Source organism: Drosophila miranda, chromosome 2, assembly GCF_003369915.1.
Source record: "Drosophila miranda strain MSH22 chromosome 2, D.miranda_PacBio2.1, whole genome shotgun sequence".
NCBI classification, from domain to species: Eukaryota; Metazoa; Arthropoda; class Insecta; order Diptera; family Drosophilidae; genus Drosophila; species Drosophila miranda.
In genome coordinates, this window is record NC_046675.1 from 5,175,827 (window position 1) to 5,203,280 (window position 27,454).

The 27,454-nt window shown below is 45.9% G+C and overlaps 12 protein-coding genes across 12 annotated transcripts; 7 read left to right on the forward strand and 5 right to left on the reverse strand.

The window, feature by feature from the left end:
• Positions 1 to 40: 40 nt before the first annotated feature.
• LOC108154871 (chymotrypsin-1) lies at positions 41 to 1,044 on the forward strand. The gene is made up of 2 exons (XM_017285310.2): positions 41 to 798; positions 854 to 1,044. Exons 1-2 carry the CDS (start codon positions 82 to 84, stop codon positions 947 to 949), a joined length of 813 nt encoding a protein of 270 aa, XP_017140799.1. The 5' UTR covers positions 41 to 81; the 3' UTR covers positions 950 to 1,044.
• On the forward strand, positions 1,044 to 1,922 carry LOC108154874 (chymotrypsin-1). Its single transcript, XM_017285313.2, has one exon. The coding sequence runs from the start codon at positions 1,087 to 1,089 to the stop codon at positions 1,879 to 1,881; it is 795 nt and encodes a 264-aa protein (XP_017140802.1). The 5' UTR covers positions 1,044 to 1,086; the 3' UTR covers positions 1,882 to 1,922.
• LOC108153841 (chymotrypsin-1) lies at positions 1,890 to 2,857 on the reverse strand. The gene has a single exon (XM_017283940.2). The coding sequence runs from the start codon at positions 2,801 to 2,803 to the stop codon at positions 1,943 to 1,945; it is 861 nt and encodes a 286-aa protein (XP_017139429.2). The 5' UTR covers positions 2,804 to 2,857; the 3' UTR covers positions 1,890 to 1,942.
• A 767-nt stretch (positions 2,858 to 3,624) lies between these two features.
• LOC108157283 (chymotrypsin-2) lies at positions 3,625 to 4,625 on the reverse strand. The gene is made up of 2 exons (XM_017289281.2): positions 3,826 to 4,625; positions 3,625 to 3,757 (listed from the first exon to the last, which is right to left on the reverse strand). The coding sequence occupies exons 1-2, from the start codon at positions 4,551 to 4,553 to the stop codon at positions 3,685 to 3,687; spliced, it is 801 nt and encodes a 266-aa protein (XP_017144770.1). The 5' UTR covers positions 4,554 to 4,625; the 3' UTR covers positions 3,625 to 3,684.
• Positions 4,626 to 5,060: 435 nt separating this feature from the next.
• LOC108157284 (chymotrypsin-2) lies at positions 5,061 to 6,162 on the forward strand. Its single transcript, XM_017289283.2, has 2 exons — positions 5,061 to 5,896; positions 5,958 to 6,162. The coding sequence occupies exons 1-2, from the start codon at positions 5,093 to 5,095 to the stop codon at positions 6,027 to 6,029; spliced, it is 876 nt and encodes a 291-aa protein (XP_017144772.1). The 5' UTR covers positions 5,061 to 5,092; the 3' UTR covers positions 6,030 to 6,162.
• Positions 6,163 to 6,277: 115 nt separating this feature from the next.
• LOC108157282 (chymotrypsin-2) lies at positions 6,278 to 8,164 on the forward strand. Its single transcript, XM_017289279.2, has 2 exons — positions 6,278 to 6,516; positions 7,514 to 8,164. Exons 1-2 carry the CDS (start codon positions 6,308 to 6,310, stop codon positions 8,139 to 8,141), a joined length of 837 nt encoding a protein of 278 aa, XP_017144768.1. The 5' UTR covers positions 6,278 to 6,307; the 3' UTR covers positions 8,142 to 8,164.
• A 1,072-nt stretch (positions 8,165 to 9,236) lies between these two features.
• Positions 9,237 to 10,291, forward strand: LOC108157278 (chymotrypsin-1). The gene has a single exon (XM_017289276.2). It carries the CDS (start codon positions 9,239 to 9,241, stop codon positions 10,151 to 10,153), a length of 915 nt encoding a protein of 304 aa, XP_017144765.2. The 5' UTR covers positions 9,237 to 9,238; the 3' UTR covers positions 10,154 to 10,291.
• A 603-nt stretch (positions 10,292 to 10,894) lies between these two features.
• On the forward strand, positions 10,895 to 11,941 carry LOC108157280 (chymotrypsin-2). The gene is made up of 2 exons (XM_017289277.2): positions 10,895 to 11,648; positions 11,717 to 11,941. The coding sequence occupies exons 1-2, from the start codon at positions 10,934 to 10,936 to the stop codon at positions 11,842 to 11,844; spliced, it is 843 nt and encodes a 280-aa protein (XP_017144766.2). The 5' UTR covers positions 10,895 to 10,933; the 3' UTR covers positions 11,845 to 11,941.
• Positions 11,942 to 12,110: 169 nt separating this feature from the next.
• Positions 12,111 to 12,937, forward strand: LOC108157281 (chymotrypsin-1-like). The gene is made up of 2 exons (XM_033390159.1): positions 12,111 to 12,163; positions 12,340 to 12,937. Exons 1-2 carry the CDS (start codon positions 12,111 to 12,113, stop codon positions 12,935 to 12,937), a joined length of 651 nt encoding a protein of 216 aa, XP_033246050.1.
• Positions 12,938 to 13,036: 99 nt separating this feature from the next.
• LOC108157277 (SWI/SNF chromatin-remodeling complex subunit SNF5) lies at positions 13,037 to 14,169 on the reverse strand. The gene has a single exon (XM_033389472.1). The coding sequence runs from the start codon at positions 14,125 to 14,127 to the stop codon at positions 13,201 to 13,203; it is 927 nt and encodes a 308-aa protein (XP_033245363.1). The 5' UTR covers positions 14,128 to 14,169; the 3' UTR covers positions 13,037 to 13,200.
• A 2,779-nt stretch (positions 14,170 to 16,948) lies between these two features.
• On the reverse strand, positions 16,949 to 18,159 carry LOC108154394 (carbonic anhydrase 6-like). The gene is made up of 4 exons (XM_017284659.2): positions 18,003 to 18,159; positions 17,791 to 17,946; positions 17,263 to 17,729; positions 16,949 to 17,211 (listed from the first exon to the last, which is right to left on the reverse strand). The coding sequence occupies exons 1-4, from the start codon at positions 18,109 to 18,111 to the stop codon at positions 17,017 to 17,019; spliced, it is 927 nt and encodes a 308-aa protein (XP_017140148.1). The 5' UTR covers positions 18,112 to 18,159; the 3' UTR covers positions 16,949 to 17,016.
• A 2,527-nt stretch (positions 18,160 to 20,686) lies between these two features.
• LOC108157135 (putative carbonic anhydrase 3) lies at positions 20,687 to 27,083 on the reverse strand. The gene is made up of 4 exons (XM_017289036.2): positions 26,812 to 27,083; positions 22,409 to 22,480; positions 21,693 to 21,851; positions 20,687 to 21,633 (listed from the first exon to the last, which is right to left on the reverse strand). The coding sequence occupies exons 1-4, from the start codon at positions 26,837 to 26,839 to the stop codon at positions 20,975 to 20,977; spliced, it is 918 nt and encodes a 305-aa protein (XP_017144525.1). The 5' UTR covers positions 26,840 to 27,083; the 3' UTR covers positions 20,687 to 20,974.
• Between the last annotated feature and the right edge of the window lie 371 nt (positions 27,084 to 27,454).

The window sequence follows — 27,454 nt, forward strand, 5'->3', positions numbered from 1 at the left end:
TTATCTGACTTCGATAAGTGGCGAAAAAGAGGTTCCAACACAACTTTCACATGTCATTAGCTGACCAGACATAGACCTAAGATGACAGCACTGGCTCTACGTCTTCTGGTGGCCAGCGCCTTTTCCTGCATATCAGGCATACGCATCAAGACCAACTCCAGCACCGCCTTCAAGGATCAGCGCATTGTTGGAGGCGAGGCAGCCCCGGAAGGATTTGCCCCCTACCAGATCTCCCTCCAGAGTCTATCCGGTGCCCACTCCTGCGGTGGTGCGATCATTGCCGAACAGTGGGTCCTGACCGCCGCTCACTGTGTCCAGGGCGCAGATGTACAGCTGATGGTGGTCGTCTCCGGTACCAATCAGTACAATAGCAGGGAAAATCGTCACTTTGTCCGGGCCGTACACATCCACTGCAACTACGACAACCCGTTGATGCACAATGACATCGCTTTGCTGCATCTGAACGACTCCATTGTGTGGAACGAACGGACACAGCCGATTCCTCTGCCTGTGGCCCCCATGCAGCCGGGAGCCGAAGTGGTTCTCACTGGCTGGGGCTCCACCATATTGTGGGGCAACAGTCCAATTGATCTGCAGATCCTCTATCTCCAGTATGTACCTCATCGCGAGTGCCTAGAGGCTCTGAGCAACGACCCCGATTGCGATGTGGGTCATATCTGCACCTTCTCGCGGCAGGGCGAGGGCGCCTGCCATGGAGACTCGGGCGGCCCTTTAGTCAGCGATGGCTATCTGGTGGGTCTCGTCAACTGGGGCTGGCCTTGTGCCACCGGCGTTCCGGTAAGAGTTCTGCAGAAACCTTTTTCCAAATTTAATCCCTGTGTTCCTTCCCCAGGATGTCCATGCCAATGTGTTATTCTACAGCGATTGGATACGCACTGTCATAAGCGGGAATACGAAGTGTGGAGGCTACCACACCACAGAGCGCTAGAGGACGTGGCTATCGTGACAATAAAATAAAACGAAAACGATAAAAACCTCTTCGATAAGACAAGCCCCTTAATAAAGCATTTATAGTGATGAAAGTACCTTTTGGTCTTCAGTTCAGTCCGTGGCGAAACGTTCGAGATGCAGTTGCTTTACCCTTGCCTAATATTCCTTCTTCTCCAGTCTGGCCAGAGCCAGGCCAAGCGGCTGGTAGGACCATCCCTTGAAGCCCCCTCGAGTCGCATTAAGGGCGGCCAGGAGGCAGAGACTGGATTTGCACCCTACCAGGTGTCCCTGCAGCCCGTTGTGGGCGCCCACAACTGTGGTGGGGCTATTCTCAACGAGCAGTGGATCATCACCGCCGGACACTGCGTGGAGACATTCGCTCCGGCGCTGGTGAACGTGATAGCCGGTACGAATCGCTGGGCAGAGCCCGGGGCGGTGTACTACACCGCCGAGATCCACATTCACTGCATGTACGATCAGCCGTATTTGCACAACGACATTGCCCTGGTGAAGCTCACCCAAAACATCACCTTCAACGAGCTGACCCAACCCATTAAGCTGCCAACGCGGCCTGTCCGGGAGGGGGATGAGATAGTCCTCACCGGATGGGGTGCGGAGGAGGCCTATGGCAGCTCCACGGAGAACCTGCAGAAGCTGAGTCTGGGCTTTGTACCCCTCGACGAGTGCAAGGAGATCTTCAATCAGACCAGCGGCATGGGTGTGGGGCACATCTGCACCTACTCCCGTGAGGGCGAGGGCGCCTGTCACGGCGACTCGGGCGGACCTTTGGTCCGCGATGGCCAGCTGGTGGGTCTGGTCAACTGGGGTAGGCCCTGCGGCGTCGGCCTACCCGATGTCCAGGCGAATGTGTGGTACTACCTCGACTGGATACGCCGCAGGATCAGCGGAAACTCCAAATGCACTGCCTAGAGAACTTAGTGTACAATAAAGATCATACCATTAACCCGGCACGACACTGGCTTTATTTTCATCACAGACTGGGATAGTTGCTGGCATAGCAGTGGCAGGTCTTGCAGGGTCCGTTTATCATGGATCGAATCCAGTCCAAGTAGAAGTAGATGGAGGCATGGCTATCGGGGACGCCAGTGGCACAGGGATAGCCCCAGTTGACCACGCCGTACAGCTGTCCGTTGGCTGTCAGCGGACCTCCGGAATCGCCGTGGCAGGCGCCCTGTCCGCCCGACGTCAGCGTGCACACGTGGCAATAACCGTTCAGGGGATCGTTGTCCAGTAACTTCTGGCAAGTGGGATAATCGACGTACGTGAGGGAGGCCTTCTGCAGCACATCAGGGGAGTCACCCCACAATTCGGTAGAGCCCCATCCAGTGAGCAGGAGTTCTGTGCCATTGGCCAGCGGCTCCTTGGGCAAGGCTATGGGCTGTGTGACCTCGTTAAACACAATCGAGTCGTTCAGCTTGATCAGGGCAATGTCGTTGGCGTAGTTAGGTACGTTGTAGTTGCAGTGCACCCAGTACTCCTCCACAAAGTACCTAGCATCGGGCTCGGCCCAGCGAACAGTGCCGGTGGCCACCCGCAGGTAGCTGGGATTATATCCGTAAACACAGTGGGCCGCCGTCACGACCCACCGCTCGTTGAGGATCGCTCCACCGCACATGTGATCGTAGTAATAGCTTCCCTGCAGTGAGATCTGGTACTTGGCCAGACCCAGCTCCGCATCCGTGCCATCTATGACGCGACCTTCGAACGCTCTGGCCTCCTGGGATAACCTTTCCTGCTGCTTGGCGCTCAGCGGCGCCACTCGAATGGCTCTAGTTGATCCACTGAGCAGGATCAGGAGGATCGTCGTCGCATATGCCAGGCGTACCAGCATAGTGAATGATTCGTTGAATTTGTGCGTGCCTATTAAGCGTATCCATGTGTCGTGATTTTGCTTTTATACTCAACAGAAAGGAAAGCTTGGATATATCGTAAGAGTTTTATCGTAAATCGGATTCGATGTTCCTCCAAGTTGTATCTATACCATAAACCAGATACGAGTATCATAAAGTGATACAGACGGCACTCTGATTATGATTTTGTGACAGGGCTATCAATGTCACCAGCGTCAATTAATAGTCAATAGTTCGGAACCGGCCAGTACTTGGACATTGGCTCAGAGCCAGGGCCAGCAAGCCCCTAAGTCCAGGGAGGCAGTACAACAACTTTATAAAGAAAGTATAAAGAGAGTATATTCTAGTATTAAATCACTCTGAAGTTTCCGCATAATGCTCTAAATTGTATTAACCATTCGAAAAATACTCATTTTAAATTAATTATTATCTGATTCCAATCGAGTACGCAGAAATTCATACAAGATTCAGAAATTATAAAGATAAAGATAACAAAGCTTCATCGTTATTATCCCATCCATCCCCTGCATTTTCTTACTATTTACCTAAAACATTGGATCTCGATCAGTCTACGAATTATCTCAATATCTTATTGTGCAATACTTATTTCCTCTTTGAAATTCCTCAGCCCTCGCCAGGGCTTAATCTACAATCGCAAAACGATTATATCTTATGTCTTGATAGCATTTTGTGTACAAATAGATCCATAAAAGCATTGATTGCCCCGTTTAAAACCAGGTATGACCAGCGAATAGCCTTTACCTTTTGGTTTTCCCTTCCCAAAAGTAATTTTATCAAAATTACTATCAATAAATATGTATATTTCACATTTCTAACACGATTTTATGTCTTTGTCTTTATTCTAGTTAACCCGATTCTTGCACCCCGTGGGAGTCCTTCGGATCCAATCCTGATAGTAAACCGTGTTGGCATACCTAGAAAAGAAATATTTGGGAGTAACTCTTTGGAGTTGGAAAAAATAATGGAAAATTGAGCCACTTACATGTCTGGCAGACCAACACCGCAGGGTCGTCCCCAGTTTACCAGACCCACCAGCTTGCCCTCCCACATGATTGGACCGCCGGAGTCGCCGGAGCAGGCCCCCTCTCCCGCGCTTGTTAGGGTGCAGATGTGTCCGATGTCGATGCCCTCGTGATAGTCCCAGGCCTTGCGGCACTCCTCGTGATCGATGATCGTCAGGTTGAGGGTCTGCAGGCGCTCGACTGTCGGCAAACTGTTCTCCGGAGCTCCCCAACCAGTCAGGATTACTGTGGCCCCCACTGGAGGCTGCTCGGAGCTGAGCTTCACCATCTGAGTGCGATCATTCATGATGATCGATTCGTTCACGTGGATTAGTCCAATATCATTGTTATATATGTACGGGACGTCGTAGAGGCAGTGCACCAGCGCCTCGTCCGGATAGAGCATCTGTCCGGGCTCCGAGCGGTTGTTGGTTCCCACCACAATCCTAATATCATTGATGCCGTAGTCCAGGGCACAGTGGCCGGCGGTGAGTATCCATTCCTTGTCGAGGATGACACCGCCGCAGATGTGCGTCTTCCAGACTGTTTGTATGGACACCTGATAAGGAGCCGCTCCCTCCTCGGCTTCGTGGCCACCCACAATGCGGTTGTCCGACACTTTACGATCCAATCGTTTCGAAAATGTGACGTCAAGGGAACTGCCCAGCAGAAGCAGATAAATTAAAGACAAACGTCCAGTCCAGGGCATGATCGACGCAATAGAGACACAGAGACGACGGACGGAGACAGATCCAGACGAATTAATGACCAGCAATGGAAAATTGTATGACCCAACTGGGCGTTTTTATATGGATTCCATATAAACCGGCGTTATCGCTCGACTTGGGTCTTTCCACTGACCACTGGCCGAATCTTTATGGTCCCTCCTACCCCGATATCTTTACGGCTTTAAGGATAAAACCTAATCGGTATTCGGCGAAATTGTCTAATTGGAGCCGAGACCCATAAACTGATTCGATTCCGCGATGACTAGGCGAGGGCCAGTGAGCTGTCAAATCTCAGTCCTGTATAAATGCACTCGCCATGCTTGCTGACCAGCTCACAATGCCCGCAGGCAGGCCGCAAGGCACTATGAATGCTGAGGAACACCACTTATCACCTTTTGGTTCCCATAAAATACCCTGTTATCCAACTTTTCCATGCGACGATAAGAACCATGTCGAACTAGAACTGTAATTATGAGGTGGTCAAAGCTTGGGGTTTCAGTTGCGATTGCACGGCACAGCAATGAGATCTTTGTGGAAAATTACGGGGCTGCTCGGTCTGATTCTTCTGACCCTTCAGACAGCTGGAGCCCTGCGTTTGCGGGGGGAGCAGCTTCCGGGTGTAGCTGGGCTCAATAGACATCGAACAAGTGACGTGAATCCGTCCTTGGCGTCCTTGGCGAGGAGTGGGCCTGAGGGACGTGTGACCGGGGGCACAACAGCCACGGCGGGAAGCTGGCCCTGGATTGTGACTCTGCAGAATGTCTACGGCTATCATATCTGCGGAGGCGTCATCATCGACAAAGATTGGATTTTGACGGCCGCCAGTTGCGTCGCGGGCTTGAGGCCACGCAATGTGATAGTAGTCACAGGCACCTCGGACTGGTGGGACCTCTACGCCATTTACTACATTGTGGACAGCATTAATGTCCACTGCAACTTCGACAAGCCGCTCTACCACAACGACGTGGCCCTGCTGCACATGGCGGATAGCATTGAGTTCAACGAGAACACCACTAGCATCACCCTGGCCGACATTGACGAGCTGCAGGAGGGCGAAAAGCTGACCTTTGCCGGCTGGGGCAGTCCCACGGCGAGTGGCACCTACGAGAGGTATCTGCAGGAGGCATCGGGCACCTATGTGCCGGTGGAGCAGTGCCGCACCGAGCTGGGTGGCACCGAAGACGTGGACCTGGGACATGTGTGCGTGCAGTTGGCTGCCGGAACAGGTGCTTGCCATGGCGACACCGGCGGACCACTGATCGATGAGCAGAATCGTCTAGTGGGCATTGGCAATTGGGGCGTGCCCTGTGGCCTCGGCTATCCGGTAAGTATTATGTTATTATTATTGTTAATTGGCTGATTAATTGTTGAAACGTTTCCATTAGGATGTCTATGCCCGGACTGCCTTCTACCACGATTGGCTCCGCACCACCATGAACGGCTGCACCATCAGCTAGTCCGTCCGGACATTGGTCACCCATCACCTATCAGTTCTCTTGAGTTGTATTGCTGATTTAATAAAAATTATGGGATTTTTACGAGCTCAGAGTTCTGGGTTTTCTACGATCGCCCATGATTGAGATTGCACAAGCTTTATGGCTCTTCATTAATATCACGCCAGCCATCATTTATATCGTATATCGCATATCATATACTGAATATCGTACTATCCAAGTCTAGCTGCTTGCTTTTCACACCAGCCTGAAATCAGTCCAACTTCTACTGGTTGTCCAACATGTCTTGCCGCATCCGAGTACTCTCTTCGGTAGTCTGCCTCCTGCTGCTGCTGCTGGTGTCCTTCACACAGGCAGAGCTCCGGCGTCGCGCCTTTACCGGCGTATCGGGTGCCGCCGCCGCGAATAAATTAAGTTCTCGTGTCGTGGGCGGCGAAGTGTCCGACGTTAAGGCGGCACCGTATCAGGTGTCGCTGCAGAACTCCTACGGGTACATACAAAACTTAAGTTATAATTTGAAGTAGGAACAGTACGCAAGTAGTGCTTTGATTAGCTTTAAAAAAGGCTTCGACTTTAAGTGAACAATTCTGTGAGACACTGTACGGTTATTGTGATAATTTTGAATCCTTAATGATTATGATTAAGAAACCCACACAGCCTTCAGTATTGTTGAGCCTGTCTCTCTATCTACCTGTTTTTAAACAAACTAGATTCCTTGATTTTAAGATGTAGCTAAATTCTTACAAACACAGATAAATAGCGTAATCGGGCGACAAATAGGATATCTTTTGAAAAATCCAAACTTCTGCATCTACACTCAGAAAATATGGCATTGTATAGAGAAATACAGCCGTATTTAAGTGAAATATTCGTCTCTTAAATACAAACATAGTGAAATTAAATAGAATTCACTTAGAATTAAACATAAAAACATTAAACATTAAAAAGTCGTTTGAATATGGCCCATATTTAATCTAAATTTATAAATATTTAACTTAAATATCAAATATATTTATTTACTTAGTATACACGAATATTTCATATATAAAATAAATATATTTCCTATTGAAATTAAATATTTTTTTCTATCGATTCAGATTTAGATTTACGCACATATACAAATATTTAATATAAATATATTATTAAATTTTTACATTTAAATATATATTCAATATATTTACATAAAATATTTTAATTTTAAGATAAAAATGTAAGTGGAAAAACACACAATCTATTGGTATATTAGTGTAAATAGTGTACTGTAATAGTGTAAATATTAAAATTTTAGGGCTTTTTTCTACCAAATCAAACTAAAATCTTATCTTCCTATCACGATTTTGACACAAAATGTATCGATATGCAAGTCTCTTTTTGATTTTGATCGAGTTGATTTTTGCCTAATTATTTATTTATTTAATTGATTAATTGATTCTTTAAAAATTGATCATAGATCATAATCCAATTTTGCCTGTTCAATCTATCTCTAGAAATCACTTCTGCGGTGGTGTCATCATTCACGATCAGTATGTGGTCACGGCGGCCAGTTGTCTGGCTGGTCTGCGCAAGAACAACGTGAAGGTTGTGACCACCACGTACAACGATTGGGGTCTAGACGGCTGGGAGTATGCTGTGGAGGAGATCATTCCCCACTGCAACTTCGATCAGCCGCTGTATCACAATGACATAGCCCTGATCAAGACAAAGACGCTGTTCGCATACGACGAGGTTACACAGAACATTACCGTAGCACCACTGGAGGATCAGGTCGAGGGTGAGAAGCTTACTATGTACGGATGGGGCAGCACTTCGGCTGGTGGCGACTTTGAGTGGGAGTTGCGACAGGTCGATCTGACCTATGTGCCCACAGAGAAGTGCAATGCCACCTACGGGGGCACTGAGGATCTGGATGTGGGACACCTATGCGCCGTGGGACGGGTGGGCGCTGGAGCCTGTCATGGCGATGCCGGAGGACCGCTGGTCGACAGCCTGGGTCGCCTCGTAGGCGTCGGCAACTGGGGAGTACCCTGCGGCCATGGATTTCCCGATATTTTCGCTCGCCTTAGCTTCTATTACAGCTGGATACAGTCCACGATCAACGGCTGCAGCATTTCCTAAGCAATAAAATGTGTTCCAATTTATTGTCAGACTTTTCTTCGCGGCTCTTCTTAAGATGGTACTTACAAAGTAATCAATTTCATGCCTTGCCTTATTTCTTTCACTCAAAATAATTGATTTGTCCGTCTCACTAAACCTTTTCATTGGGCCAAAGTCTACTTCACACTGAAGGCCACGGCAACCATTCATGTCTTAGACACAAAATTGGCAATAATTCGGATCTTAATCGTGACAATCGCTAGACCAGACGTCTGGATGGATTATCACCGAAGTTGTTGTAACCATGGAAGATAAGTGAATCGTCAGAATTAGTATGCACCCACAATATGCTATTGGGTTTTTTTATTTTTGAAGAGAAATACCCTAAAGCTTTCGGGAGTTTTTTATATGGTAAAAGGCTTCAATTGTGGAAATAAAAGAGAACTGTGAGAAGCCAAAAAAAACATATACTTTCACAAAGAAAACATTTAAAGAATGCTGAAGGAAAGCCACAATTTATATGGCAGAAGAAGTGCCAAAAAACTGTTTCCTTTTTCCATAGAATACCTCCAATTATACCAAGAATATCTCTACTTAGTGGAAAAAAGAATTCCATTCAATGAATTGATTAATAATTAATTTTGTTTACCCTTCCGCTATCTTTTGAAAGCAAATCACAGCGAAATATTATATACTTTGAGGGTATGCCAGCTTCTGTGTCTGCTACCTGATTGGCAAAAAACATTTCTTACTCGTAATTGTTCCCGCCGAATGTGGAGTAAAGTTCCATTCGTATCCGACGCCGATTACGGCATTATCAGCTGTCGACGTCTGCAGATCACTGAAAGAGCTCGGGCTCCGATCAAAGTGCGCCCACGTTACGTATGAGTAATAAGTCGTTTGTCGTGTGCGGCTTGTCTATTAATTCCCCCAGCTGCTGTTTTCCCCAATGCTTATTTATCAGGTAACACTGCGCGTATTGGCTATGGTAATTGTCATTATCGAAGCTTCCCCCGAACCGGGCCGCTTATCGCGATAGTATTCAAAGAAAGTCTCGGTTGATAAGGGAATTTCGCCTAGAAGCGTGTTGGGTCTATAAAAGCAAAAGGAGAGCCAAAATGCCTTCAAACGGCAGTCGAAAGTTGAAGCTACCACAACATAAAGAAAAAGCATTTAGAGTTCAAATCCAAAATATACACTTTATCAACAAGATGAAGTTCCTTCTATTGACCAGTGTCCTGTTGATCATCGTTTCCCAATGCGTGGCGCGAGAGATTGGAGTAGTCCGTCGGCACCAGCGACCCCATCACCTGGGCACCGTTAAGCCAGAGACAAGGGTTGTGGGCGGCACCGATGCCCCCGCCGGTTTCGCCCCCTACCAGGTGTCCATCATGAGCACCTTTGGCGAGCATGTGTGCGGCGGCAGCATCATCGGCGATCGCTGGATCCTGACGGCCGCCCACTGCCTGGAGTGGCCCACACAGTACCTGAAGATCGTGACCGGCAGCAATGACTACACCAAGCCCGGCGCTGAGTATCTGGTGGATGGGGCCAAGGTCCACTGCGGTCACGACAAGCCCGCCTATCACAATGACATTGCACTCATCCACACGGCCAAGCCCATTGTCTATAATGCGCTGACGCAGCCCATCCAGCTGGCCAGCAAGGGCAGCCTCCCCACAGCTGGGGACACGCTCACCCTGACTGGATGGGGCAGCACCCGCACCTGGGGACGCTATGTCACCGATCTGCAGAAGATCGATCTGAAGTACATCGCACATTCGAGCTGCGAGTCCAAGGTGCGCAATATCAACTGGCTGAGCGAGGGACACCTGTGCACCTTCACCCAGGACGGAGAAGGCTCCTGCCACGGCGACTCCGGCGGCCCGCTGGTGGACGAGAACGGAACCCTCGTGGGCGTCGTCAACTGGGGAGAGGCCTGCGCCATCGGGTATCCGGATGTGTACGGATCCGTGGCATACTATCGGGATTGGATAAATGAGATGATGACAGAAGCGGGCACCGCGTGCTAAAGTCACCCCAGTGGGGTCAAAAGCCACTCCGAACAAAAAACAGCTATCGGCCATATAAACGGCGGTTGCAAATCGATCAAAGTAGCCAGTAAATTTTATCACACAAATATCGTAGTCATTAAATAATTTATGAACAAATAAAAAACGCAATTGCGTCTCGTATTTAAAAAAACACTTTCTATTTTTGTGCCGCCCTTGGGGCATGGCAAACTATTGAATATCTGCTAAGAAACACCCACACTCGAAGCTGTCCAGATAAGTCCAGTCAATCGCTAGTCTGATCCGTCATGATATGCCAGTAGTTCCTAGAAATGACTCAAACCTTACGAAAAGTTAGCAAACAAACAAACGCCAGCCCAGTCATGTGCGAAAATATTCAGGTATCAAGAGGCTTTTACTATCACCTGACGAAACGAAGTGCCACCTAATACTTGGGAAAGTAGATTGCAAGAGTCACTTTGAATGCGCGTGGGCTAAGGGTCATTGTCTTTGGAGAACTAATTAGAAGGCCTTGGATGAGCTTAAGAGGTGTACTTGAATTAGTTTTTACCAACAACTCAATCATTTTAGGCGTGCTTAGTTTTCTTTTATGGAAATTTAGCAGTTGGCCTTGCGTAGAGCTCTACAGGAGCCCTCCCATTGAGGGTATTCTTATCACTCTGCGGGATGTCCCACAAACAGCACGAAACGTGACTGGCCTACAAAGGGTTCTCGTATTCCATGGCTGACATATGTATAAGAAGCCTTCCCGAAAGAGCCCCATCTCCAGTAGCTGTCATTATGTTGCCGGTTCTGTATGTGCTGACGATTGTGGCTGGCAGCTGCTGTGTCTCCGGCCAGGTGCTGTATCCACCGCAGTACACAAACACTCGGATTGTGGGTGGCGAGGAAGCATCCGAGGGTGTGGCCCCCTATCAGATATCGCTCCAAGGAGCAGCTAGTGGACAACACTCCTGCGGCGGGGCCATCATCGATGAGCGCTGGATCATCACGGCTGCCCACTGTACACGGGGCAAGCAGGCGACAGCCTTCCGTGTGCTGGCTGGGACCCAGGACCTGCAGCAGAATGCAACGAAGTACTACTATCCGGACAGGATCGTCGAGCACTGCAACTACGAGCCGCGCAAATACCGCAACGACATTGCCCTGCTGCACCTGAACGAGTCGATTGTGTTCGGCAATGCCACGCAGCCGGTGGAGCTGGACCACGAGCCACTGGTGCCCGGCACCCGACTCCTGCTCACCGGCTGGGGCACTCTGTCGCTGGGCGGAGAGGTGCCTGCTCGCCTGCAGAGCCTAGAGGTCATGTATGTGCCCTTCGAGCAGTGTAGAGCTGCCCATGACAACAGCACACGCGTGGACATTGGCCATGTCTGCACGTTCAACGACAAGGGACGAGGAGCCTGCCACGGCGACTCCGGCGGACCCCTGGTCCACAATGGCCGTCTGGTGGCTCTGGTCAATTGGGGAATGCCCTGTGCCCGGGGATATCCAGGTGAGTGAGGGCTGAAACTAATTGCTTTGCGTGGGTCTCAGCCTAGCCATTGTGTTTGTCGTCATTAGATGCTCATGCCTCCATCGCATACTACCATGACTTCATACGCACTCACCTGAGTCTTTCCGAAACGGAGAGTGCCGAGGGAACTCCGGAGGAAATGAAAGCGGTGAGGAGTAGAAGACATTGCAGCTAAAAAGGATACAGATGATTTTTAACTTAAATAAAGTGAAAATGGAAACCTTTTGTTGGTTTATCCGCTCATGAGAATCCGGAGACACAATGCTAAAACTTTTCGTACTCATTTGGGATGCATTTCGATGCGGATTTGTTCCGCCAATTGGTGTAGACTTGCTTGGTAAATGGATTTCAGTTGTAATTGGACCTTCGAAATGATCGGATATAGCAAAACACGGCTGTGTTTTCTGTGGCTGCTGCTAGTGTGCCTGGCGGCAGGTCGACATGGAACAAAGCGGAAATCAGATCGACATGGACATCACAGCCATGGAAGAACAGTTCATATGCGAAGCCTGAACAATTCAGAAGAGCAAGTTGAGATTGGGGACGTAGTTGCCCCCAGGAATTTGTCACCATGGCAAGTGTCCATACAGGATGGAGCGAAGAAACACAGGTGCAGTGGAGCCATTATAGGAAAGGATTGGGTAATAACGACAGCTTACTGCCTGAGCAGGGCTGATTTAAATAAGTATCGCATTGTCGTCGGCACACAGACACTGGGAGCCGTAAGCCGGTATCTAAAATCCTACTCAATCGAGTACGCGATCGTTCACCCGCACTTTGACAAGCCCAAGAAATCGAATGATATAGCACTGATCTTCACGGAGAGCAGCATTCAGTTCAACATCCACGTCAAAGCCATTGATCTCCAGGGCTCACCCCTGCCCAGGGATACGCTCGTGATGCACACGGGCTGGGCATGGCGGAAGGGAGAGGATGAGAACAAGATGCGTGCCGTCTATCACAGGGTCATTCCATACAAGATCTGTTTGACTCACTTCGACAAGAAGGTTCGGAATCCCATTGAGCCCGGTCACTTGTGCTTGAATGTGCCCAAGGACAGTGATTTTTGCCTCAAGGAAACTGGCGGTCTTCTGGTGCACAACAGAAGACTAGCGGGTCTCAGTAGCTTCGGTACTCCCTGCGCCACTGGCGAGCCTTTTATGGGCACGCGAATCTCTTTCTACTTTGACTTTATACGAACCACGATGAAGGGATGTATTCGATGCGAGAAAAACACACATTTCGAAGAACGGTTCTTTGATTTGTAGTGCGTCCAAAGAAAACTAAACAATTTTCTATCAATATTTTCCTTGAAATAAACAAGAAACGATATCTGAATCGATAATGAAAAAACTGTCGCATAAATTTCTCAACTTTTAATACGGACTTCGGTGACAATTGGCAAGGAATGGAATTGAGAATCACTTACACATATATGCAATCGCTTAAAACTTAGACAACATCGGGTGCGAGCTCTATGGGATGACAGCTAACTAACTAGGATCTGGATGTGGCGAGCAATGAAGAATACTTAGTACTGGTTCGCGGGCAGGTAATGATTGCCGATGGCGCCTCCGCCGTTATTGCCAGCTCCGTTGTCGATGAAGTTTCCTTCGGCCTGCTGCTGCTGCTGTTGCTGCTGTTGCTGCTGTTGCTGCTGCTGCTGCTGCTCCTCTTCGTCCTCCTCTGGGGGATCAAGGGAGCCAACCACGGAGGTGATGGGCGCCACACCCTCGTCGGTGATGGTGGAGCTACCTCCGAGTGTGTCGTACTGCGACTGAATCTGGCGCTGAGCATTGACGGCCTCCTCGGGGGTGCGGTACTTGATGAAGAACACCTCCGGCTTGTTGATATGCTGCGGAGCATCGGCGATGGCGTCCTGCAGGTCAGCGGCGGTGGTCTTCTTGGCCAGCACATAGACGACCGTCTTCTCCTGCTTCAGGGTCTTGGCCAGGTTGAGGGCGGCGGCACGGTTCGTCTGGGCCGGAGTCTTGACAAACAGCACATTGTAATGGTTGCGCGGCTGCTGGGCCAGCTGATTGAGTTCGTCCTGAACCTCATCATCGGACTCCTCGGGTGCCGAATGAATGAAGAAGTTCTTGGTCACGATCGGCCTCTTGGGTATCCTCACACGTGGCCGGGGGCGACGATGCTGCTGCACGGGAGCGGTCTGGAAATTAATGGGAAATCCAGCTGGCATTGGGAACGAGCCAGAGGTGGGACGAACGGCCGCCTGGGACTGGTACTGGCCGGCTGGTGGCAGATAGGGCAGTGGCAGAGGCGGCAGCACCGGATGTGACGACTGCTGCTGCTGCTGCTGCAGCTGCTGGTTGAGCAGATGGGCCACAACTGGGGGCTGGAGCTGCACCTGCGACTGCTGCTGCTGCTGTTGGATGCGGTAGTTGTACCCCGCCTGGGTCAGGCTGATGTCAGCCCGGGCCAGCGCCAAGGCGCCCATCAGAACCGTCTGAAAAAGAGAGATTAGGTAATCCTTTCGTGTCCGCTTGGGTAATCCACGGGCAAACGCACCACAAATATCTTCATGCTTCTGCTTGGCTTGGTCTCTCGCTCTTGTTAGCTGTCTACGCTGGTTGGCTCCTCTCGGTCCGTGTGTCTCTGTGGCTGTGATGATGGGTCAAGAGGCACCGACTCTTTTTATACGGCTCTGCGGCCATAACAAGTTTATAATCGGAAACAAATAATGAAACAGCAGCAGACGCAGAAGCACCAAAGAGTTGCAACAGTTTTGGGCCATAAAACACAAACAACATTCGTTATTTGTTATGCATGGCGACGGAGGCGAAAGAAGATGTTGGATCTGGGGGCTGGATGGGTGGATGGAAATGGGGGCTTTTGTGTGGCTGTCGGAGACGCCTAACAAAGGTCGAGCGAGAGGCAATTTTTACAATGGTCTTGCTCATACAGAAACTGGAAGGCATAATCAGTCATTGGGGTGGATATAGATCGAGGGACTAGAGGGAGTAGAGAGATATATGTAGATGACCCTAAATGAACAAAAATATTATCATTTTGGTGATATTAAAGAATATTAAGAATATATATGAAATCAGACCTCACACTAAACCCAAAATTAGTTCCCATCTCAAATTTCAAACGTTACCGAACCATAGGTATATACAAAATATACAAATATTGCTCATGCAAAAGAATAGATGGGTGTAGAAACCATTAAAGAAGTCTCTTCTTTGAATATATATTGTGAAAAAGTTGGTAAAAAAGTGATCATGACACGAGAAAATCACAATGGATCCCCTATACTGTGAGCAATAAAACATTTCTGAGCTATTTTCCCGGAAAGAAACTTCGGTTTGTAACCATTTTGTAAAGTCCCGAATCCTTTCTTCAAATAAACCCCCATAGCGGATTGGTTTGGTTTGTCGTTCGCTGTAAGTTTTTCTGTGAAGTTGAATGACCCAAATTGATACATTTCAATAGAGTATGTATATTAAACAGTATATATTGAGATACGAGACGAGGTTACAAACTTGCTTTTTAATGCACTTTTGTCCGAAAAGCCCTTTTGTCTACGCCTTGCTTCATTGTCTGCAACTGGAACTATCAAATGTAAATTGAATATTTTGGGGACTGTATTTTGCATCTGGTCTGTGCTTGACGAGGGCCAAGGTCTAGGTGTTTGTTTTGAAGTGATTGTGCCTAAATATTGGGCGATATATTGTTATCTCTAAATGTGCCAAATTGATACAAAATGCTCGTAAGTTCGTAGGTTTTGATATGTGGCCATTGACTGAAAAGTGAAGGTAAGTGAGCCAATAAATCTGAAAGCATCATCTCGACTCGAAATTGGTGCAGCCTGACAATTAGCTATGGATGATCAGCTTCCAACGGAAATAAGTTGTCATAACAAACGACAGAAATGAAATAGATGCATATCGAATGAGCCCAGATAATAGCTTCCCTTATAAAGCTAATTTGCTGCCCTTCTACTGATGGCCGAGAAATAGGGAGCTTCCCATTTCCTTTCCAATTTCAAATCAGAGGAAACATGACAATTTCTTTGCCGATTTCAAAGAGATAGTTGTGGTTTCACCCACTCATATGTGGACAGACTAACTTGTGCAAGAACCGAATGCACTGGCTGGAGTGCATCTCATTAGTCGGGGGGGAATTCTGCCCACAAATCAAAGCCAGCCAACCTTCACGATGATTTGTTAGCCCACATTTCTGATAGGGGTTGACCGTCAACTGACTCAAAAACTGGTTTCTCACTTTCTCACGCCAATTTCGTGGGCCATGACGAAAAGCAGCAAAAGGTAGAGAAATGGAAATTTGTTTTTGGCCCGAATAATTTGAAAGTGTGAGGATGAGGGGCATTAAAGATGCAAAGATCTGTCAAAGAAGTATACGATAAATTTCCGCTGGTAATGCGAAACCAGGAGTTACTTTGTCATTAATTAATCGGCCCAACGCATTTAGACGAAATTTACTTTTTAAAATACACATAAAATAATATTAAGTCAAACGAAATAGTGTGTCTGACCAAAAGAGTTGACCCCTGCCCTGATTAATGAGTGTCAAGCGTTGCCGCAGATCGCATATTTTATGCAAATCGAATAGGTTGCTAAAATGCCCATCTAGTAGAGATACATACATATATAAGTAAAAAGACTCGGTGCACAGTTTAGCCAAAAGCATAAAAGTGAATGTTGACGGGAGGCAAATTATGATTTGCGTAACAAAACTATTTTAATAATTTATTAATTCACACCATGAGAGATTTTGACATTGGCGGCCTTTGTCCGCTTCTATGCATAGCATTAGCAACCGAATCCGACTCTGACCACAAATCCGCATCCATGTCCATCAGTGGCACATTTGATTGGGCGCTAAACGCCCCTTCGAGGCCTATCAATCGCACAATAACAAATGCATTTTTGATTATTGGCCTAAAAATGGCTGAAAATTAATTATGGGACACCTTGCACTCACAACTATTTTTGCATATGGATATGTATGTACAAACAACACAGCATCGATTGTTTTTATAGGCATGTGGAACGAATTCGGGGTTTTGTCTTTGCCGGGCTTAAGCTGACAGTTTTAACATGGGTTCAAGCGTAAATTTTGACAAATGAGTGGGGATCGATATCGGAAAGATGTTTGGAAGGAGGGGTTTCGAATGAACATGTGTACCTTTGATTAATGCTTCAAACGCATCCAAGCCTCGTCTTTGGACTAACAGAAAGAGAGTTTAAAAGCCAAAATACAGATATTAACTGCTCATTAAATTCATTGGGTACTTAAGCCTTGAATGTTGGACCCTTTATTAAAAGTAGAATGAAACTAAATACACTCTAAAGCATTTTCTTCAAGAATACAAAAGATCGGCTCCATACAAAAATATATAAATAAACCGGGCTCTAGTCCAGAACACACGTATATTGTCGGCGTGGCTTTCTTTAAAGTAGAAAACCCGTCGGGAATTGGAGTTCTGCAGCTGTCGATAGCTCATGTGGGCCCGTGCCAAACTAGAGCCTTCTCCCACATTGCACAGGGTGTCCATCTGTGGAATGCATCGGAGTAACACATGAATGATAGAACGGAATATACCGACCTGATCCCGTGATAAGCTCTGCACACTGGCCTTGACGATCCACTCGACATTCTCGATGCATTCGGGCACTGTCGAGGACCCGTGATACTGATAGTACGCTCCTATTTGACCGTACAGCTCCCTCATGAGGAATATCGAGTTCATTTCATTGACCCTCCATGTGGCCTCATCCACGATGGGCTGACCGCGCAGCGTATCCACAATGGCGGCAATGGCCCGGCTGGGCACATTGGAGACCGCAAAGACGATGCTTACAATAACCAGCCCCTTCGTCTGGTTTAGGGCCTCTTTCAGACTGGCCGCCGACTCGTTGCGGAATACGATCTGAACCTCCATGTCATGGCGCTCACGCTCCAGCAAATGCTCGGCCCCACAATGGAAGTGGATCTGCTCGGCCATATAGCTGAGATCCCTGAACTCCTTGCGGCCACTCAGCCGAATCCAGTGCGTGAAGTTGTGCATAATAACTAGGTAGAAGGTTTCTTTGCCGGATGATATGAATGAATTATTCCCAGTGGTCAGACTCACCCACATATCCGTTATAGAGCAGGGCCAGATGCGGCTGCTCCATTGAATCGTTGACAATATGGAGCTCTGTTGTTAGGGGTATGGTATATGCCTCGGTCAGCTCGATCGGACTCTGCTTGTTGCCAGTTCTGCAAACATCCGGCCAATCATGTTGGGCTACAAGTTAGAGCATTGAATAATTTTATACCAAACGAAGTCTGTTCGCAGCTTACAAAATTTTCCTTTCGTGGAGTATTCTAAATCCAGCCAATTCTCTTGCGCTGCCACAAATGCCAGTTGAACTGCTAGCATCACAATCACCACGAACGTCATTTTATTCATTTTTTGGCTTTTACATTTTGACAGTACTTTCAAGACTTGATGTGATGTCATCTTTTGATTTTTTAGACAAAAAGATCAACCGAAATATTAGGTAATATAAACATCCAGCACAAGGCGCCTTAAATAGTAACACTCATGATTGCGATTTGCCACTTTGCACGATAAAAAAATTAGGTTGTAGGCCCAAAATCTTTGGTTCGAATATGCAGTTTTTATCCCTTCTTGGTGTGCTCTATTACTACAAATGCTCGTCTTCTTTGAACCTCATTTTTGCGGTACCTTTAGCATAGATAAGGGATCATAGTCGCGATCTACATACGTAGAAAACAGATGTATGTGCATTCATGTTTATTCATTATTACATGTGCACAACATTAACAATTATTTAATTAACAATCAATTCAAAAGAGAAGACCTATCGGAAGATTTTTTATTCGGGTCAATACAATGTCTGTACCTGAAGATGCATTGAGCCAAAGTTGAAGTTTTCTACCATTTAAAAAAAATTTTTTTATGGTATGGCTCTGATTTTAGACTTAAGCGGCATTAGTTCTTAACAATGCCATTCGTGGCTGATAAAAATTCTAGAAAACTTTCCAATTAGCTCTACGCCAAATTCGCAATTTAATTTTGACCGAAGCCCCAAAGTATGCCTTAAATAAAGAAACAATTTTGGTCGCGTCATCTCTCGGTAAACAAATGTACTACGAGTGTTGTTTAGGGAGGGGTTTGATGTGTGGGGGGTACGTCCGGCAACCTATTTGATGCTGCCCCATGTCGGATGCTTAAGAAAACACAAATGATGTATGGCACACTGCTTTGGAGAATCAATACTGCACTGCTGTCCTTTCTTCCTTGATGCTAAGCAGGCCTTTCAAAGGATCTGTATCTCCCATTAAGTTTTTAAGACCAGATGAACCAGCTGGTTACGATGAAACTATAATAGTAGGCTGCTATAAAAGCATAACATCTGGGTGCTATGAAAGTACATTTGATATGATACATTATAAAGGTTGCTGTGAAACGCTGGCTTCTTCATCACAGGGAGATGCAGTGGGTGGTAGTAGAGTTTCGCAAGATCCTGCTATAAAATAAATTCAACCGGTTCCCACAAGGCAGTGTTTTCGGCTCTGTAATATTTAAGTTCAACAGACTGTCGTTATCTTCAATCTGTAAACCCAATGAGAACATAGTCTTGCTAAAATATTAAATACTTTTTTATTTTCAATTACTAATACAGCGTTGCGTTAATCGAAAAGCAAAATGTATTGTTCCACAAAGTATGCAACAGAAATGGATTATCTTATTAGTAAACATTTTTTGCTAAGATTAAACAAACAACAAACATCTTTTAAAAAGGATTAGATCTAACAACAAAGACTTGACCACTCTATAGAAAATCTAGCACGAAACAAACACCCGTATTACCCGTGATAATGCTATCAATCTATTGAGTTTACGAATTAAATTGCTCCAAGGAAAACAATATGGTTATACCCCAATCTGATCTATGCCACCGATTAGTTAGAAGTGATTGTTTTAAAGAATATAAAATTGAAAACCTAATCTGATCATTGCCACCGATTAGTTAAGAGTACTTGAGTAAGTATTTAGATTACAATTTACTGAAATTAATTGGTTCCATTATACTGCATTATTACAAGGCGTCGCGGTGTAATCTTTTGCCTTGGACTGTGCGATATTGCGGAGGAAATATATTAAGATTGAGCTATCCAACTCTGCTAATTAATGAACGCTCCATTGGATATCCTGTTCTCCTCTGTATTTCCTCCCTTCTATTTTTTATTGTACAAATTCCATTTATACCAAAGGCAATCTATAGAATAGGCAATCCTCTTCAAGTATTTAATTACATGTGTTACACTCTGAAAATAATCTTCCACCCCGATTACTTTACAACTCCCTTTACCTGGGTTTGGGAATGGAACCCATATATGGATAGATAAGATTGCTTTTCAGAGCTTGTGCATGCAGTTTATAGTGATTGCTGTCCCATCAATAACTCAATAGGCCATCGGACATACAGGCCCCAATCACATTAAGTGCGTCCAAGTGTCATTTCGCAATGAACAACAATGATGAAGTGCGGTCAGCCATAAGCCCAAATCAAATGCCTCAACCGACGACATAGGTCATAAAGTTGATATAAAAACTTGATGCTTTTGTTGTTGTGTGATTTGGCATCATTGCAATATCAATTAATGTTATCAGAGAACGCAATTGGTCAGTTGACGAAACACTTATCAGTGATTTCTGAATTATATTTGGCCATAACACTTTTTATACCCACCCCTGACCAGCACCAGTGTGAGTCCCGCGAGAACGAATCAAACTAACCAATGGCCGTAAAAATATGATTACTGGCCCAACTACACCTGGGGTCTTGTGATGAAATAATATATTCAGAAGAACGCAATGGCTCACCGTCTATTTTCGGATACCTGGCCATAAAGGTTTACTGGTCATCGACTTGAACTTTTAGCGGACTAGGCTGACGGCAGGCGAGCGGCCACTTTCAAAGTGGTCGACTTTCAGAGAATACGAATCGAAGGAATATGTGCAAAATGTTTTTGGTTTTATTGCGACTGTTATATATTTTCGTGAACTTTGCACGCGATGAATCTAACATAAGCTGACTAGCTGACATGTTCTGCATTATAATTATAGCTAATGAGTATTTTAACTCTGCGTCTCTGCGTCTCCCTGTCATGGATATCTTCTCAAAAATTCGTTGTAGCTACACTGAGAACTGCAGTGCATTCTTTGGTACGAGTATGTCTATGGCTGCTCCTCATCTGCATCTTCTACTCTCCTTTCTGCTCGGCTCAGCTCCGACCCGCATCTACAGGACGAACTTCTGGGCCGCCAGTCCGAGTATCAGGATCAGGCCGAGAGAGGCCGTGCGACCAGCTGCGGCGCCTGAACGATTATCATCAAGCTCGACCAGGACCACGGCTCGGTTGTTAATGCTCTGAAGGTTCCTGAAGTTGTTGTGCAACTGCTTGCCATTTGAGTACTCGATCTCTTTGAACTGCTCGACCTGCTCCAGGGTCACGGGAAGCGTCTCGGTGAACACAATCCAGATGACGGCCTCGGCACAAGATGGCGTAGTTAAAGAACCAGCATAGGTGTAATAGTTCCCCGTTGACTGTGGCATCAGATCGTCCACCGCCAGGGAGCTGGACACCGTAACGGGCTTGTTGATGCGACTGTAGGCCCTCACGTCCTCCAGGTTCTTGATGATGGAGGCGATGGCATCATTGGGTGTATTCGAAACATGAAAGAGCACGCCGAGGACCACAATGCCGTCCTTAAAGTTGGTCGCTATCGTCATGTTGGGATAGAGCTTGTTGCGGTGCACAATATGCACTTCCAGAGGGTATCGCACGCTATTGATGGTATGCTCCGACCACCAGTGCAAGTGGATCTGCTCCAGCTCGTACTCGTGCGCCAAGCCGCCACCCTCCATCACCAGCACATCGTCAAAATCATCGATTTGTACTACAAAAGAACTCAGTTTTGTTAGCGCATAATTTCAGTGCTTTTATCACTCCACTCACTTGAATGGCCATTGTTGACCATTTCCAGATTCTTCTGGGTGTAGCGGTAGTTCTGAAACTTCAACTCATCGAACTTGCCCCGGAGGGACCACTTGGCCGCCAGATTGATGGGGCTCTGTCTCTTGCCACTATCGCACAGACCGCCCCAATCGGGAAACGCTGTATGGATGAGAGAGACAGACAGGAATTAGCAATACATCAATGTCCAAATTTCAATGAAACTTGCTGCAAATCAATTTCCATTATTCAACTTTCCGACAGTTTTCATTAGAAATTAAATGCTCATAAATCAAAATTGATACAATTGAAAATAACTCTATCCCGAAATTCGGTAGAATTTCCGCAGAATTTTGAAAGTCAGACCGGTCCAAATTGATCATCATTCACGATATACGCGTTCTCTGTCCAATTTGCATACCCAGCAATTTGGCGCAATTTAACTAAGCTCCGACTCAAGCCCGGAGCGTGCACGTTAAGTGACCCGACCCGGACACACACAAATGGCCACCGTAAGCGAATATGCGAATAAATATACATAGACCTCCGCTATGTGTCTATGCAAAGCACTTGACAATGGAAATGGGCCGAGTAACCTACTCCCGCGTACAATAGCAAAAAGCGAGGGCCAGTGCCTCTGCTTCTGTCTCTGCCACTCTGGCGTTGATTAAGTAATTTTAGCAAATAAACTTGAATGGCTGCAGATTGGCATTACTTACGCGCATCCTTATTGTTGTCCAAGTCCGGATAGCCCCACTCGCTGGCCCAGCTGAGTCCCAGAGAGCAGCAAACTGCAATGCGAGAGAGGTTGTTACACATATATAAATGTCAAGTATACGCACTGTGCAAATGGGAACGTTTTAATGGCAACCGTTTACAAAACGTGTAAACTTCAACTTGACCGACAATGTCGATCGGAATGCTCAGGGCCGAACACACTAAAACCTGCAGCTGGGTCTGATGTATGGGCCCATAAAATTCGGGTAAAAAACAAAGAGAGGAACCGGGCGACTGTGGGATGGTCAGAGGGTGAATCTATATAATGTTTTTGGCAGCGTCAGCAGACGACAGCACCTTGCACTTGAATGGGGCTAAAAATACACGTGAAATTTATGATTTCCACCACATATTGTACATATATTTTGTATATATAAACGCGATTATTTTATTTCAATCAACTGCTGCTGCTGCTGCTGCCGATGGCATTAATGTTTCATTAACCTGTACAAAAATTGGACCAAAATCATTTCTTTGTCCACTGCGGCTTTCTCTTTCTTTTTTTTTTTGGCTAAAAGCATTTTGACATTTGCACATCAAAATATCAACTAAATTTTATGCGTGCGGCCTGAGCAAATTTTTACGATCCATTTGTGTATTTAAAAAGCACTGACCCATCAGCATAACTCTGGACCACTGTGATCTGCGATCAACTATATGTGTTTATTGAGACATAACCAGCATTAATGGGTTAATAAAAAGCCCGCAAGCAACTCGGTTAATTTATCGCCATTTTCTGTGTCTAATCTTTGGGAAATTTATGCTCTCTGCTAGACAATTTTGCGAGTTTTCCCTGCAGGCGACAAGCGACAACGGCAGCTGTGAAAGTTGAGTACTATATACAATACATATTCCGCCAGGCAGTATAAATATATTAATATACTTTCTGCCGGCGGAACGTGTTCATCGGCTGATGTGTGCATAGTATACGAGTGGTTTCTTGGGTCGCCGTCGCCCTGTGACGCAATGGTTCAGAGGGAAAGATTTCCAAGTTATGCCATTTGTTTGCGATTAGACAAAACCTAATATTTCATTTTTTTTCGATTCTGTACTGCCTCTGATCCGCGGCACTTTAATGAGTTTTTAATATTTTTTTGTGAGCACATGGTAAACAGGCAGAGTGTACTTAGAGATTTGAGTGGCACACTACTTGAATTTGTACTGAATGATGGATAATAAAGCAATAAATTTCATTTCGAATTTTAATCACAAGACCGAATAGGTGTATCACGCGCTTATATAATATTTTCTGATTCATTTCCCGAGAGATCAAACGGCAAAAGGGAAATGTTGAAAGAATCACTGGATCTTGATCGCTTCCGAAGTGTTTTCCGTGTGGAAATATGCCAAGCAAATGTCGGGCAACAATTTAAAGGGCAATTAGATTTTTGCACATGCAAAGCTCGGACAATTACATTTGAGTGGATAAAACTTTGATAGTTGATAATGGGAATAGTGTTTCTGTAATTTGAGACCCCGGGGTGTAAAAGTTAACAAAACTGTAATTGCATACGGGCAATGCAAATGACGGATAATCATGTGAAAATCAGCACAAAACAAACAACGGCCACTGGAAAAGGGAAATGCCTAGGCACCCCCCGAGCCCCCCCGAACAGCCGATAGCGTCAAATGAAAATATCTCACTCGAAACTGACTGGAATAGGATCGGAATTCTGCATCATGTTGCACTGTCTCTGGCTGGCTGCTGTTCGTCATCAGCTGGTCGTCGAGTGGCTGTGGCATTACCCTGACTTGCCTCGTCTGTTTATAACCGCATTTCGGCCATGTCAGCTAAAATACTCGTATAATTGGAACGATTTCGCATAGCTCAGCAGAGGCGATAAAGACTCTGTCTCCGACGATACTTCTGCTCGTGTGTGTTTCTGTCAAATCACTGCCGTATCGAGAGCACTCAGTGATTTTCCAGACTGAATTTTATATAGGTTTTACTGAGCCCTATAATCAAAGATATATTCCCCACCGATAAAAAATTTCGGGAGTGCGCAGGGTTTTATATTCTATTGTCATTTTATCGTTTAGGGGGGCGTGTGAAGACTGTGATAAGCTCTGATATACCGCTAGTCATGTGAATGAAAATAATTGGAATAGATTGGGGTTCTCTTTCAGCTAATATATATATAATAAATAAATTAATATAATGTCGGTATTCCTTTTGAAACCGACCAAAGAAATTTGCATGCTAATTTTTTGGCCTTTTATTTGAAGAAGAACTTCCCCATGTAATACAGAAAATAATCTAATCGGTTGCCTTGCCTTGCCGGGCACATAATTCACAGAGAATGCCTAATCAGAGGGCCAAACTTTGGTTTTTATGAATTGCCTTAACATTGTGACGTTTGTCTGGATTGCTAACCATAAACTTTTGCTTTGATTGCTTTAGGGCTGGGTGCATGGATGATCGATTGTGAGAGTGGGCTAAAAAATTTCCATCCATTAGGCAGTTTAACGGACTTTGGGCCCTGAAGAGTGCGAGTGCATGGGGAAGACTGTGAAAGGAAGTTGATTAAAGTGTTGAAAACAAACAGCGGAGATAGTGAGTGAGCCGGCACAGGCCAAAGATCTTTGTAAACAAAAGTTCAGTCGCATCAGTAGGAAGCGGCTGCTATCACGAATGCTTTTCGCTGATATTCTCGCTCTGTAAATTGCAGTTTCACTTTCGATCGGCCAGACAAAGCCAGAAGGCCCCAGCAGAACGCTTCAGTGGTTGCCAATGGAAATGAATGGAGCCCCGTCTGGGAGGGAGGGAGTGTACAGCAGACTCGGACCCACGTCATTCACAAAGAGGGGTAGCCCTAATCAAAGCTAACAGCCACTGTGCCAGCAGCCAGAAGCCAAAATCAATCGCATGAAGTAGCAAATATATTTATATAAATTTAATCACACGCCGACATATGACTGTCATATATCTTTGGCAGAAATCGCAGCTAATCAGAGGCTAACTGCTACACACGTAGAGTACATATGTACATACATGGAGGCGATTGGGAGTGCGCGGCAGTGGCGCCTTGTTATTGGGCTTTAGTGGATCGATTAGGCTTAATCGAATCGCGCAGAGATCCATAAACCGAATGTTGTTAATTGCCAGTTAATCGTTTAATATTCATTGCCCTCAGACGCGGACCCCTGGCCACATTCTTCTCTCTCTCTTCAGATTCGCTAATCAAGGTGGTAAATCTACAGTTAGCATCTTATCGATCGATGATTTCTTGAAACTACTTGTGTACTTTATAGACCAGCTTTTGATTATCTTGATTAGGTCAGCAGTTTTTCCCCGCAGCTATAAATGTACTAAATATTTAACATTCGGTGACCCCATCGCACGGGATGACCGCTTGATGCGTCTAATGCTTGTCTCTCTCTGCCGCTATCTGGTGTTAAGCGAATTAAATGGGTTTTTTTCCAAAGGCCCCCGCCAATGGCAAACAAGCCGGCAATAGATTGCCTCTTATTCCGATATCTGCTCGGGCGCGTGATCCGTGTCCAAAGTACTACTCTTCTGAAGTGCTTTGGAGTGCTTCGAGTAGAATGTTTTGGATGGCAAGGGCTTAGTTTTTTGATAGGCTCGGCATTACATGTTAGAATGATTGGAGAAGGCAAGACAGAGAAGGCGGAGAGGAAAAAGTCTATGGAAAAAGTGTATGGTAAATGGTATTATATAAAAATTGGAGCCCTTCACCTAAGTAGTCCATTTTACAGCATTATCGGTTGATTTGCCATTTATGATCCCAAAGTGGTAATCATAAACACCTGGCTGGGCTGGTCCCTGACCTATTTGCTGATGATTCACCTATGTGGCATTATGGGGCTGATTTCGGGTGTCATGATTCATAAGTTTATTGTAACTAAGGAGTTCCCCAATCCAACACGACACTTCGAACGATACCAAATGCAAATAAGAACCCTGATCTACGCCACCGCGTCAGATCTGTCTGTGTACTTCGTCTGGCAATCAGCGCTAGTCCCAGTCCATTTGTAATTTACGATCACAAAGTACTACAAGTATCTGGCATCTTATCAACTCAAATGATCAAAATAATTACAGAACAAACGGCAAGAAAAGCAGCTACAATTTGAGTGGGGGCGAATGTGGAACTTTTAGTGTCGGATCAAAGACGTGACATTTTCGATATCCATAGGTTAAAGAATGCCATCAATGCATATAGCCGATTGGAACTCCGATTTGTGTCGGGTTTGAGGTAGTCATAGGTTTAATCACTGCCGTGAGAAGTCGGAGGCCATTCCATTCCCTTTGAATGTCTCACAGGTGTTTAACACGTAGTATATCCACACAAGAAACTAAAATAGATATTTAATTGAAATTTACCTAGTATTGAGAAGGTAACAAAATGCATTTTCCCGGCTTGAATTTTTGTAAAATATTTTGCAGTAATATCACTTTAAATGCTCTTTCAATGACACTATTTTCAGTTTTAGTTTCACTTGGAATATTTTTGTTTATTTTTTGTATGTTTAGAGACTGCCAGGCAGGACACTGAACCTTTGCGGTCTCGAAGAGAACTCCATCAAAGTGAGGCACGGCACGCGTCTTTTATAACTGGGAACCTCGGGGTGGGCCAAGAACAGAACCCGCAGCGGTCAGGCACAGAATGATTACTGACAAGCGATGCGAGCATCGGGCACTGCACACACACACTGGCATACACCCACTCTCCCACACTCGCACTCACACACACACTCGCACCCATACCCATGCGACATAGTCATGTGCACTCACACACCCAGAAGCGAGCGAATTGAATTGAGTTATGGCAACGATACTCGCATGGCACTCAGGTTGGTGTGCTCTTTATTTAGTTTTTTGGTTTTTTTTCGGGTTTTCGGTTTTCCGTTTTCCGCTCTCGCCCGAAAAAAGTTGACAATAAAATGGAGCAGATTTTAACGAACCCAAACGCACACCCAAGCAGCAGCTGCAGCAACAACTTACACACACACAACCGCGAAACAGC